Source organism: Pithys albifrons, chromosome 27, assembly GCF_047495875.1.
Source record: "Pithys albifrons albifrons isolate INPA30051 chromosome 27, PitAlb_v1, whole genome shotgun sequence".
NCBI classification, from domain to species: Eukaryota; Metazoa; Chordata; class Aves; order Passeriformes; family Thamnophilidae; genus Pithys; species Pithys albifrons.
This window is the reverse complement of record NC_092484.1, coordinates 41480-54264: the sequence shown is the minus strand read 5'-3', so window position 1 is coordinate 54264 and position 12785 is coordinate 41480. Positions and strand designations below refer to the sequence as shown.

The 12785-nt window shown below is 66.6% G+C and overlaps 2 protein-coding genes across 7 annotated transcripts in view; both read left to right on the top strand.

Annotated features, from left to right (window-relative positions):
• SEMA6B (semaphorin 6B) overlaps positions 1-2679 on the top strand; it is a 29661-nt gene extending 26982 nt beyond the window's left edge. For all 6 annotated transcript variants that reach the window (XM_071578217.1, XM_071578215.1, XM_071578211.1 and 3 more), the window contains 4 exons: positions 91-231; positions 466-543; positions 699-757; positions 835-2679. In XM_071578217.1, coding sequence (XP_071434318.1) covers positions 91-231; positions 466-543; positions 699-757; positions 835-1808 — 1252 coding nt within the window. In that variant the 3' untranslated portion in view covers positions 1809-2679. The remainder of the gene's footprint in view (positions 1-90; positions 232-465; positions 544-698; positions 758-834) is intronic.
• A 901-nt stretch (positions 2680-3580) lies between these two features.
• LOC139683067 (uncharacterized) lies at positions 3581-12618 on the top strand. The gene is made up of 15 exons (XM_071577817.1): positions 3581-3635; positions 4328-4389; positions 4464-4659; positions 5868-6197; positions 6798-7003; positions 7088-7201; positions 7801-8340; positions 8593-8735; positions 9731-9788; positions 9990-10185; positions 10903-10985; positions 11066-11363; positions 11509-11699; positions 11786-11908; positions 11986-12618. Exons 2-15 carry the CDS (start codon positions 4339-4341, stop codon positions 12322-12324), a joined length of 2868 nt encoding a protein of 955 aa, XP_071433918.1. The 5' UTR covers positions 3581-3635; positions 4328-4338; the 3' UTR covers positions 12325-12618.
• Positions 12619-12785: the final 167 nt, after the last annotated feature.

Below are 12785 nucleotides of genomic sequence, written 5' to 3'. Positions count from 1 at the left end.
GCAAGGGTGGGGGAATGGGTGAGGTAACCTCTTCTGGACCAGCCTAAGCTGGACAGGGCTGGGGCCCACTGAGCTCTGTCGTGCCCGCAGGTGTGGCCGGGACACGGAGGACGAGCGGCGGCTCCTGGGGCTGGAGCTGGACAAGGCAGCAGGAGTCCTGCTCCTGGCCTTCCCCCCCTGCGTGGCCAAGGTGCCCGTGGCTCGCTGCCAGCAGCACTCAGGCTGCATGAAGTGAGTGTGCCTGGGGTGGGCAGGTCTCGCTGGGGGGTGTGTGAGGAACAGGGGGGTTCACATCCCCTTCACACCCCAGGAATTCACCCTGTGCCAGGATCCAGCTGGGAAGAGCTTGGCATGGCTGGGAATGTGGCTGGGGAACCAGGCCCAGCACAGCGCTGGGTCCCTTGTGGGGTCAGGGTGTTGTTCCCTCCCATCAGGGCTGATCCCAATGTCTCTGCCCCCTGCCAGGAACTGCCTCGGGAGTCGGGATCCCTACTGTGGCTGGACACCTGAGGGCTCCTGCATCTTCCTCGAGCCCAGTGCCAGGTAATGCTGCCAGGCCTGGGGGACACTGGGGGGCACAGAATGGGCACAGTGACTCCCCAGCCGCTGAGCCCCAGCAAACTCATCACTCCCTGGAGGGAGCTGGAGACTCTCCCAGGCCATTTGGGACACACTGACCCCCCCATTTGCACCCCCAGGGTGGCCTTTGAGCAGGACATCGCTGGTGGCAGCACGTCCCACCTGGGCGAGTGTGAGGGTGAGTGCGGGGCCGGGAGGGGCCCTGGGGACAGGGTGGTGGCACCCACAGGGCCCATGACATGTCCCCCCGCGCAGGGCTGGTGACGGAGAGTTTCGTGGACGAGCCGGACGGGCTGGTGTCGGTGAACCTGCTGGTGATCTCGTCCGTCGCCGCCTTCGTCATCGGCGCCGTCATCTCCGGCTTCAGCGTCTGCTGGTTCATCGGGCACCGCGATCGGAAGGAGCTGGCGCGGCGCAAGGACAAGGAGACGATCCTGGCGCACAGCGAGTCGGTGGTGAGCGTCAGCCGGCTGGGCGAGCGGCGGGCACGTGGCGCCTTGCTGGCCCCGCTCATGCCCAACGGGTGGCCCAAGGAGCTGGGCAAGGTCGCCCAGCACGACCTGGACTCGGGGGTGCTGCCCACGCCGGAGCAAACCCCGCTGCAGCAGAAGCGCTGCCCCGGAGCCCTCCAGAACTGCACCTGGGAGCAGAGTCACAACATCATCAACGCGGCTTTGCGGGACCCTGGGGGCTCTGGCACGGCCGGCGCCGGGCGAGGGCACGGCGGCTCGGGCCGCCCGCCGCGAGGCATCCCCCTCTCCTGCCACGCCATCCTGGTGGACCAGGAGCTGGAGGCCGAACTCAGCGACTCCTCAGGTGACGGGCACTGGGCTCGGGACCCCCAGGAGGGTCCCCGCCCCCGGCAGCACCCACCCGCCGGTGCCCGGCGCCCACCGCGCAGCTCGTACGGCGATTTGGGCAGCACGCCCCACCCCAGCCCCGAGCGCCGGCGCGTGGTCTCGGCGCCCAGCGGGGACAGCGGGGACTTTACCGAGGGGCCGCCCTGGCACCCCGAGCAGCTGAACTTCAACGCCAACAACGGCACGGGCCGCCCGGGCGCCCACCTCAAGAGGAACCACACGTTCAACAGCGGCGAGGCCACGGCGGGCGCCTACGGGCGGCACGGGACGGCCCCCCGTGCCCCCCGCGCCCCGGGCACCCCGCGGGCACTGACGGACCTGCAGCACCTCCTGCGCTACGGCGTGGAGCGGACTCCCTCGGGGAAGTAGGGTCCCACCCTGCGTGTGCCCCCCTCGCCAGGACACTGATGGGCGCAGGGAGGGGCGGCCGGGCAGGAGCTGCGGGCGCGGGGTGAGGTGCTGCGTGGGTGAGGGGGGGACAGGCATCCCCTGGGTGCCCCCGGAGAGGGTTTGGGGGTGTCCCCAGCTGGCGTGGGGCAGTGCCCTGCGCTCCGGCTGCTTTGCCCCACGTGCCAGGGGGGTCCATCCATCGTGTCCCCTCCCCAGGCTGGACTCAGGGCCCGCAGCACCCTGGGAGGGGATCCCTGGGGGGCAGCAGGATGGACGCATGGACATGGGCACCGGGCTGTGACCCCCACCCCGCAGCCCCTCGGCCCGGCAGGGGCACCCTGGGGGGCTCCTGGGTGCTGCCAGCCCTCTGGGGTCACCAGGGGTGCCACCGGGGTGCGTTGGTTGTGGTGATGGAACGTGGTGAACGTTTGGGGTGCGGGGGGGTGGAGACCCCCCAAGTGTGTGTGTTATCTGGGCATGGGGCACACTCAGCCCCCAGACTGGGGTCAATCCCTGCCCGGTGCCAGTTTGGGGGGTGTTCATCCATCCCTCCCCCAGCACCCCCCAGAAAGCACAGCCTGGGTGGGGGGACACCGCTGGGGCTGGGGGGTCCCCACCGAACCCACTCTCTGCTGGCAAAGGGTGCCCTTTTGGTGCCACCCCTGCCCGGCACCCACCAGGGTCGGTGGGTCGCGGCGGGGTGGCAGGTCCCCGGAGGTGACAGGTCCCCAGGGGGTGGCAGGCTGTAAATAGGGCGGGGGGCGGCGGGAGCCCCCCCCGCGGCCATGCATGCGGCCGCCCGCGGGCTGTACCCGCGGCCCAATAAACACCCGGTTACCGGAGGCGACTCCCCCGCCGCCGCCTCGGACAGTTCTTACCCTGCCCCGGGACCGGGACGGGGACCGGCCAGAGGGAGGGACAGGGCTGGGGGCACACGACGGGCAGGGTCCCCTTGGCTCACACTCCCCCCACCGTGGGCACACGCACAGCCCACGGAACACACCCCCCCACCTGAGGGGCTCTGGGGCACCGGGCCATGTGGGGTGGGGACATCTGGCTAAGGGGACACTTGGTGTTGAGATGTTTGGCGTGGGGACACGTGGGGGTGGGTCACTTGGGGTGGGGACCCCCCGGGAGGGGATGCCTGGGATGGTGATGCTTGGCAAGGGACACCTGGGACAGGGACACTTGTCTTTATGTCCCTTGGCATGGGGACACCTGGGGCATGGGGACACCTGGGGCATGGGGACACCTGTCGTTGGGTCCTTTGGGGTGGGGACACCAATCTTTGGGTCCCTTGACTTGAGGAAACCAGGGGTGGTGACACTGGCCATGGTGTCTCCTGCAGTGAGGACATCTGAGGTGGAGACACCAAGGGGAGGGACACCTGGGGTGGGCACAGCTGAGGTGGCAACAGTGACCATGGGATCTCTTGGGGTGGGGACACCAGGACGGGGTGGGGACACCAGCCAGAGTCCCTTGGGGTGGGCACACGTGGCAAGGGGACACCCGGGCTGGGGACACCTGGAGCGTGGGGGGCACACCGGCCACTGGGGCGCTCAGCGCGGGGACACGTGGCAAGATGAGCCCTGTCCCCCCGGAGTCCCCGCTCACGATCGCGATCTGCTCCCACGTGTCGCGACACAGCCCCGGGGCCCGCCCCGCCCCTCGCTCCTCATTGGTGGAGGCTCGGCCCCGCCCCTTCTCTGATTGGCTCCCGCCGCCAGCGGCGGCTCCGCGCGGGGCGGGGCCCGGGGGGTCGCGATCACGACCGGGGGTCGCGACAGAACCCCACCCTCACCCCCTGTGAGTATCGTCCTTGGGACGTGTTGGGAGTTGGAGGGCGGAAAGCGGGGCCGAGGAGCTTCGGGGGGCCCCAGGGGGAGTTCGGGGGTCCCGGGGTCAGTCTGGGGGTCCCGGGGAGTCCGGGGCGCGTCGGGGGTCTCGGGGGGTCCCGGAGCGCCCCAAGGACCCCAGTGGTCCCCAGGGACCCGAGGGAACCCCCTAAAACTCACCGTGCGAAGGGCCGGGGGGCGGGGGGCACCTTGAGGGACAGAGGGGGTGCCGTGCCCCCTGCAGGGTCCTGGCCATGCCCGGCCGAGGGGACAGTGACGAGTGGCACGTCCCCAGCGCGGGATTGCGACACAAACCCTTCGAGGCTTCCGCTGAATCACCCGTAAACCCCTCCCTGGCCCCACGAGCGGGGCGGGGGGACCCACGTGGGGATGGGGGGACTCGAGAGGGGTTGAGGGGACCCAACCGCGCCACATCCCAGCAGGGCACGAGGCCAGTGCCACCCCCAAGCCGCTGCCACACCCCCCGTGACCCCCACGAGCCGCTCAGAGGGTGCCCGCAGCTCCCACTCATGCCATGAGTTGAGGGGGCTCAGCCCTCAGGTAGCAGGAGCTCGGGGGGTGGTTCTGGGGGGTCTCAGCCCCCCTGGGGGTCCCCACGGAGCTCACCCACCCACGACACCCCAACATCTCTCCCCGCCGCAGCCACCACTGCCATGTCTGCCGAGAACGCGGCGCTGCCGCCGGAGGACGCGCCGGAGGTGAAGGTCGGGGCGCACGGAGGGGTTGGGGGGCTGCGGGTGCCCCTGGGGACCCCCTCTCACTGCCACTCACCCTGCAGAGCGTGGTGACCCGCGTGGCCAACCTGGCCCTGGTGAGCTGTGCCTGCAGCGCTGTGGCCTCGGCGTACTCGAGCACCAAGCAGAGCCACCCCTGCGTGCGATCCGTCTGCGACGCCGCCGAGAAGGGAGTCAAGACACTGACGGCGGCGGCCGTGAGTGGGGCCCAGCCCCTCCTCACCCGCCTGGAGCCCCAGAGTGAGTGGGGGGGCCTGGGGAACACCCCACGGGGGCTGGGGGGGCCCCAAAACCCGCCCTCCCAGAGCTCAGGGGTGGCAGCAGGAGAGGGATGAGCTGGTGGTGTGTGGCAGGTTTATATGGGCAAGGAATAAAGGGCTGGAGAAGCTGAGGGAGAGGTGGCACCTCCTGAGTTTGGGGTGAGGGAAAACCAGCCCTGAGTTTGGGGGTGATGGAGAACCAGCCCTGAGTTTGGGGTGATGGAGAACCAGTCCTGAGTTTGGGGGTGATGGAGAACCAGTCCTGAGTTTGGGGGTGATGGAGAACCAGTCCTGAGTTTGGGGGTGATGGAAAACCAGCCCTGAGTTTGGTGGTGATGGAGAACCAGCCCTGAGTTTGGTGGTGATGGAGAACCAGCCCTGAGTTTGGTGGTGATGGAGAACCAGTCGAGTTTTGGAGTGATGGAAAACCAGCCCTGAGTTTTGGAGTGATGGAAAACCAGCCCTGAGTTTTGGAGTGATGGAAAACCAGTCCTGAGTTTTGGAGTGATGGAAAACCAGCCCTGAGTTTTGGAGTGATGGAAAACCAACCCTGAGTTTTGGGGTGATGGAAAACCAACCCTGAGTTTTGGAGCTCCTGCAAAGCAGCAGGAGAGGGAAGAGCTGTTTTCTCATGTCTGGTTTCCACCACCACCAAACAGACCTGCAAAGGTCTGGAGAAGCTGGAGGAGAAGTTGGAGGGGTGCCAGCACCCCATGAGTTTTGGGGTGATGGAAAACTGGCTAGAGCAGAATTCTTTCAAGGCTGTAGGAGAGGAATGATCTTTCACATCTTTAGTTTTGCCAAAGGGCTGCAGAAGCTGGTGGAGAAGATGGGAGAGGAAACACCACATGAGCTTTGGGCTGTCCCCAAAAACTGGCTCTCTCAGAGCTCCTGCAGAGCAGCAGGAAAGGAATAATCTGTTTTCATGCCTCTAGTTTGCACTGCCACCAAATATGCCTGACAAGGGCTGGGGAGCAGTTCCCTATGAATTTTGGGATACCCAAAAACTTCTCTTGCAAGGCAGCAGGAGATGAACCATCTGATTTCACTCCCAGTTTATATCTCCAAGGAATAGAGGAGAAGGTCCACAGGATGGGAAACACAAGATGGGAGTGTCCCCAAACCTGTCCCCCAGCAGAGCTCCTGCCAGGCAGCAGGGGATTAAACCATCCCTTTTCATGTCCCCAGTTTCCACCGCCAATGAACTGGCCTGCAAAGGGCTGGACAAGCTGGAGCAGAAGTTGCCCATCCTGCAGCAGCCCCCTGAGAGGGTAATGTCACCTGGGGGGCACGGTGGGACCCAGTGCCAGGCCCAGTCAAGGCCAAGGCTTCCCTGTGCTGTCCCCTCCCAGGTGGTGGCCGGGACCAGGGAGTTGGTGTCATCCACGGTGGCGAGGACGCTGCACACCATGGTGGGCACCCGCGTGGGGCGGCTGCTGGTCACGGGCATGGACACGGTGCTGGGCAAGTCAGAGGAGCTGGTGCAGAGGTACCTTCCCAGGACCACTGAGGAGCAGGGTGAGTGCCCACCACGCTGTCACAGACCCTCATCCCCCACATCTGGGGGTGCAGCCCCACCCTGGGGTCCCCACACTGTTGCTTGGAGCCGACTGGGTGTTGCTGGTGCACCTTGGCTGTGCTCGGCCCCTTGTGGCAGTGCCAGGGCACCGTGAGCCGTGGGACACAGGGCAGGGGACAGTCCCCATCCAGGGAACACAGGGCAGGGGACAGTCCCCATCCAGGGAACACAGGACTGGTGAACTCTCACCTGGAAACCTGAAGGCAAATATAGCCCTGTGCTGCCCGTCTGGGTATTTATAGCTTGGCACAGGGTGGCAGAGCTGGCCCCGTGTCACAGAGGTGACTGCAGAGGCCACCTGGCTTTACAGTGACACCTCCACATGACCTGGAGGCCAAGCATCCCATGGGTGGGCAGCTCTGTGTCCCTGGGATGGATGGGGTGTGGAGCTCCAGGGCATCATCCCAGTGCCAGTGTGGGATGCTCCAGTGCCTGGTGTGGGATGATCCAGTGCCTGGTGATCCAGTGCCTGGTGTGGGGTGATCCGGTGCCTGGCACAGGATGGTCCAGCCACACCGTCCTCCACCCTGGTCCCACAGTGGCCCCTGTGGGGGCAGAGGTGGCCCCAGGCAGGGAGGTGGCCCCGGCAGAGCAGCAGAGGAGGTGGCAGAGCTACTTCATCCGCGTGGGCTCCCTCTCGGCCAAGCAGCGGCACCGGGCACTGCGGCGCTCGCTGGGCGAGCTGCAACGGGCACGGCACAGCGCCCAGCAGGTCCTGGCACAGCTCCACCACCTCATCCAGCTGGTAAGGATGCAGTGGGAACTGTGCCAGCCCTGTGCCAGCCTGGCACCTCCAGGTGTGCTGCCACCTGGCTGACACTTCCTCCAGATCGAGGAGGGGCAGAGGGGCACGGACGGGCACCGGCACAGCACCCGGGAGCATCTGCACCACTTGTGGCTGGAGTGGAGCCAGCAAGAGGCTGTGCCCATGGAGGAGAGTGAGGTGAGGGGAGGGGGGACCTGGGAGGGCACCCAGCTATGGGGTGGGGGGCTGTGCCCATGGAGGAGAGTGAGGTGAGGGGAGGGGGGACCTGGGAGGGCACCCAGCTATGGGGTGGGGGGCTGTGCCCATGGAGGAGAGTGAGGTAAGGGGAGGGGGGACCTGGGAGGGCACCCAGCTATGGGGTGGGGGGCTGTGCCCATGGAGGGGAGTGAGGTGAGGGGAGGGGGGACCTGGGAGGGCACCCAGGTATGGGGTGGGGGGCTGTGCCCATGGAGGAGAGTGAGGTAAGGGGAGGGAAGACCTGGGAGGGCACCCAGCTGTGGGGTGGGGGGCTGTGCCCATGGAGGACACCCAGGTATGGGGTGGGGGGCCATGCCCATGAAGGACACCATAGTGTGGGGTGAGGGGCTGGGACATCATGGTATGGGCTGTACCCATGGAGGACACCCAGGTCTGGGGGTCCAACCTCCTCCTTGAGCCCCCCATGCCCGCTGGTGCCCGCAGGTGGAGGCACGGACTCTGGCCATGCTGCAGGGGCTGCTGCAGCAGCTCCAGGGCGCCTGTGCCCGCCTGGCCTCCGGTGCTTGTGCCCTCCCCAGCAGCGTCCAGGAGACGGTGGGGCACGTCCGGCATGGCGTGGAGGGCATCCAGGCATCCCTGTCCTGTGCCCGCTCCTTCCACGACCTGTCGGAGCTGGTGCTGGCGCAGAGCCGGGACACGGTGGCACGGGCACAGCTGGGCATTGCCGAGCTGCTGGAGCACGTGGGGCAGCACACGCCCCTGCCCTGGCTCGTGGGACCCTTCGCCCCCGCGCTGGTGGAGTGTCCCGAGGATGGCACCGTGGAGATGGCCAAGTGGGAGGGTTGTGTCACCGTCGGGGGAACGCGCCAGGTGCCCGCTGCCACCCGGGTCTGCAGCCAGCACGGAGCCACCAATGCCACCGGACCGGGGCAGTGCCCACTCGCCCACCCACAGCAGTGAACCCCAACCCCGCTGGTGACAAGGGGACGATGGGCTCAGTGCCCCGGCGTGGGACTCCTCTGGGGACAGTGGCATGTGGAGGGCACAGCGTGTGCCCATCAGAGTCTGGGGCTCCTCGTGGTGTCCCCAAGCCCTGGGAGTGTCAGGATTTCATGTCTTAACAACTTCAAAGCAGTTTAAAGAGAAAGAAAACAACTTTTTTGGCCTTAACATGACTCAGAGCCTGTAATGCTGTGGCAGAGCCACCAGAGTCATGGGTGGCACCTCCAGGCAGGGACTCACTGGAGGGGTGGGCGAGTGGGGTGGGTGCCAGTGGGGTGCTGGGACTGAGGGTGCCACAGAGTGCCAGGACACCTGGACTGTGCCCCACAGTCGTGTGGCACTGAACTTTGTCCCGGTTGTCACCACAGTGGGGTTGGGCCTGGGGTGTCCCTGACGTCACAATCACAGCGTGGTCACAGCACCCAGTGGGTGACACCGGGCACTCTGTGGCTGTCCATCCTCCTGCCACCACATCCCACTGGGACCGGTCTGACCATCTCCACTGGGCCAGGTGTGGGAGAGCTTCGGGCCCCCCATGCTGGGGGATCTGCACAAGGGGAGGGGAGGGCTGGGGGGCTCAGGGGTCGCTATGAGGGGAGGTCGATGTGGGGCATCCAGTGCCAGGAGGGAACCGGTTCTGGGTGGGGGGGTCAGTGCAGTCCGTTCTTGGGGAATTGGGTTCCGTGGGGGGTCGGTGTAGAGCGGCCCTGGGGGCAGCACGGTCCCGAGGGGGGGCGGTGCAGCCCATTCGGGGGGGATCCGGTACCGGGGAGGGGTTCGGTGCAGTCCAGACCGAGGGATCCCGTCCCGGGGCGTCAGTGCGGGTCAGTCCCGAGTGGTCCCGGTGCCGGGGGTGTCCCGGTGCTGGGGGTGTCTCGGTGCCGGGGGAGTCCCGGGGGTGTCCCGGTGCCGGGGGGGTCCCGGGGGTGTCCCGGTGCCGGGGGGATCCCGGGGGTGTCCCGGTGCAGGGTTCGCCGCCGCCCCGGCCCCGCCGGTCGGTGCTCCCGGTGCGCCCCGGGCCGGCCCCGCGGGGCGGCTCCGGTCACATGCGCTCGGGGCCGGGCTCCGGGCGTATAAAGGGCGGAGGGGAGGAGCGGGGCGAGCCCGGAGCCCAACCGAGCCGAGCGGAGCCGGACCGGACCGAAGCGAGCCAGCGGTGAGCCCGACCCCAGTCCCGGTCCCGGTCCCGACTGCGATCCCGATTGCAATCCCATTTTCGATCGCGATCGCAATTCCAATTCCGTTTTCGATTACGATCTCGGTCCCAGTTCCGCTCGCGATCCCAGTCCCCATCCCGGTCGCAGTCCCGGTCGCAATCCCAGTCCCTATCGCGATCTCGGTCCCGATTGCGGTCCCACTTCCCGGGACCCCCCTGTTCCCGGTTTTCCCACCCGCGTAGGAGCTGCCCCGATCCGTGGAGTGGGAAACTTTGGGTCCCCCACCCTGGGGTGAGAGGGGGGCGCTGGGGAGTCTGACCCCACTCACGGTCCTGTCCCGACCCCCCAGCCCCGCCATGGCCACACCCGAGCCCGCGACGGCGCAGCCCAAGGCGGAGGAGCAGCAGGTCAGTGGGGAAAAGGGCTGGGGGCTCCGGGGGGTGCCCAGTGGGTCCCTGCCTGGGGGCCCACCCTTCAGTGGGCATGGAGAGCCTTGGGGGCACCCCAGAACCATCCCTGGGGGTGGGGACACACAGCGTGTCCCGTTCCCTGGGAGGGTCGGGGGCTCATCACCCCCGCGCTCACCCGGACTCCTCCCACGATCCCAGAGCATCGGGACACGCGTGGCCAACCTGCCCCTGGTGAGCTCGGCCTACGACATGGTGTCCAGCGCCTACACGAGCACCAAGGAGAGTCACCCCTACGTGCGCTCCGTCTGCGACGCCGCCGAGAAGGGAGTCAAGACACTGACGGCGGCGGCCGTGAGCGGGGCCCAGCCCCTCCTCACCCGCCTGGAGCCCCAGAGTGAGTGGGGGGGCCTGGGGAACACCCCACGGGGGCTGGGGGGGCCCAAAACCCGCCCTCCCAGAGCTCAGGGGAGGCAGCAGGAGAGGGATGAGCTGGTGGTGTGTGGCAGGTTTATATGGGCAAGGAATAAAGGGCTGGAGAAGCTGAGGGAGAGGTGGCATCTCCTGAGTTTGGGGTGATGGAAAACCAGTCCTGAGTTTGGTGGTGATGGAGAACCAGTCGAGTTTTGGAGTGATGGAAAACCAGCCCTGAGTTTTGGAGTGATGGAAAACCAGCCCTGAGTTTTGGGGTGATGGAGAACCAGCCCTGAGTTTGGTGGTGATGGAGAACCAGCCCTGAGTTTGGTGGTGATGGAGAACCAGCCCTGAGTTTTGGGGTGATGGAGAAGCAGCTTTGAGTTTTGGGATAATGGAAAACCAGCCCTGAGGTCTGGGATGATGAAAAACCAGTCCTGAGTTTTGAGGTGATGGAAAACCAGCCCTTGCAGAGCTCCTGCGAAGCAGTAGGAGAGGGAAGAGCTGTTTTCTCATGTCTGGTTTCCACCACCACCAAATAGACCTGCAAAGGGCTGGAGAAGCTGGAGGAGAAGCTGGAGGGGTGCCAGCACCCCATGAGTTTTGGGGTACCCAAACCCAGGCTCTTACAGAACTCCTGCCAGGCAACAGGAGAGGAATAATCCACAGGGGATTAAAACATCCCTTTTCATGTCCCCAGTTTCCACTGCCAATGAATTCGCCTGCAAAGGGCTGGACAAGCTGGAGGAGAAGCTGCCCATCCTGCAGCAGCCCCCTGAGAAGGTACCATGGATGGGTGGGTGGGTGGGCAGACACACTTGGGGACCCCCAGCAGGGCCTAACAGTGTTGTGTGTCCCCCCAGCTCATCTCGGACACCAAGCTCCTGGTGACCTCCACGGTGACGGGGGCCAGGGACGTGCTGAGCAGCACCGTGGCCGGGGCCAGGGACGCGGTGACCAGCCGGGTGACGGGCGTGGTGGACATGACCAAGGGGGCCGTGCAGGGCGGGGTGGAGCTGACCAGGTCCGCGGTCAGCAGCGGCGTCAGCACCGTCATGGGCTCTGCCGTGGGCCAGATGGTGGCCAGCGGGGTGGGCTCCGTGCTGGAGAAGTCGGAGGAGCTGGTGGACCATTACCTGCCCATGACGGATGAGGAGTTGGGTGAGGAGCTGATCCCAACCCCCTGAGATGTGTGGTGGGCTGGGAGTTCCCCTTGCAGAGGGGTGGGCAGAGCCTGGGCAGGGTGATGAAGGCTCTGCAGGGAGGTGGTGGTGGTGGGGCCACCTCAGCAGCTCCTCTCCCACAGCCAAGCTGGCCACGGCCGTGGAGGGCTTCGAGCCGGAGCAGCAGAAGCAGCAGCAGAGCTACTTCGTGCGCCTGGGCTCGCTCTCCACCAAGCTGCAGCACAGGGCCCTCCAGCACTCGCTGGGCAAGCTGCAGAGTGCCCGCCACAGCAGCCAGGACCTGCTGGCACAGCTCCAGCGCGCCCTCGACCTGGTAGGACTTGCCCCCGTGCCCCCTGTGTCGCCCCAGGGTGTCCCCCAGCAGCCCACCCACCCTCCCTGGGTTCTCCCCTCTGCCAGGTGGAGCACCTGAAGCAGGGCATGGACCAGAGGCTGCAGGGAGGGCAGGAGAAGCTGCAGCAGATGTGGCTGGAGTGGAGCAAGAAGCAGCCGGGTGGGGCCAAGGACCAGGTGCCACCCGAGGTAGGTGGAGGGTGGGAGGTCCCCGGGGTGACCTGGTGTGCGTGTCCCACCCCTCACCACCCCGTGTGCCCCCGCAGGCGGTGGAGTCGGGCACGCTGGCCATGCTGCAGGGCCTGACCCAGCAGCTGCAGAGCTCCTGCCAGCCCCTGGTGTCCAGCCTGCAGGGCCTCCCCGCCGGCATCCAGGACAAGGCGGGGCAGGTCCGGCACAACGTGGAGGAGCTGCGGGCAGCGCTGGCCTCTGCCACCTCCCTGCAGGACGTGACGGGCAGCGTGCTGGCCCGTGCCCGCGCCCACGCCGCCAAGGCCCGGCAGCTGATGGACGAGCTGGTGGAGCACGTGGCCTCCAACACCCCCCTGACCTGGCTGGTGGGACCCTTCGCCCCCTCCAGCCAGCGCCCCGTGGAGATGAAGTAGCAGCACCCTCGGGGGTGCTGGTGCCCCCCTGGAAAGCCTCACTAGGAGCATCTACTAACCCACCCCTGGCCCACCTGGCCCCTAACCTTGTGCCTGCCTGTGTGGGGACCCCTCTGCCTGCCCCACACACAGCTCTGTCCTTTGGCCCCTGCAGTAACGTGCCTTGGTTCCCCCAAGTGCCTCCTGGGGGTCCCCTCCAGCCCCTGGAGGGTCCTCTGTGTCCCCAGTGCCTTCAAGCCCCTGGTCTTGCAGGGTCAGAACAGCACAGGAAGCAATAAACTGGTTAGTTTTGCACTGGACTGTGGCTTCTTTGAGGGGGTGGGAGGTGCTGGGTTGGCATTGGGCTCTGGAGGAACAACCACCTTGGAATCCCCCCAATTCAGGGTGATGTCCCAGGGTTGGGGTCTGGGTTGCCCCCACATCTTTCCCACCCTGAGGATGGGACTGAGCCTCTGGGGCAC

Bases quoted from the DNA above. Each gene is read 5' to 3' on its own strand.
- LOC139683067 (XM_071577817.1), top strand. From the start codon at position 4,339: ATGTCTGCCGAGAACGCGGCGCTGCCGCCGGAGGACGCGCCGGAGGTG. The intron at 7,004-7,087 runs GTAAGGATGCAG...CACTTCCTCCAG, and splicing joins TCCACCACCTCATCCAGCTG to ATCGAGGAGGGGCAGAGGGG. The intron at 11,700-11,785 runs GTAGGACTTGCC...CCCCTCTGCCAG, and splicing joins TCCAGCGCGCCCTCGACCTG to GTGGAGCACCTGAAGCAGGG.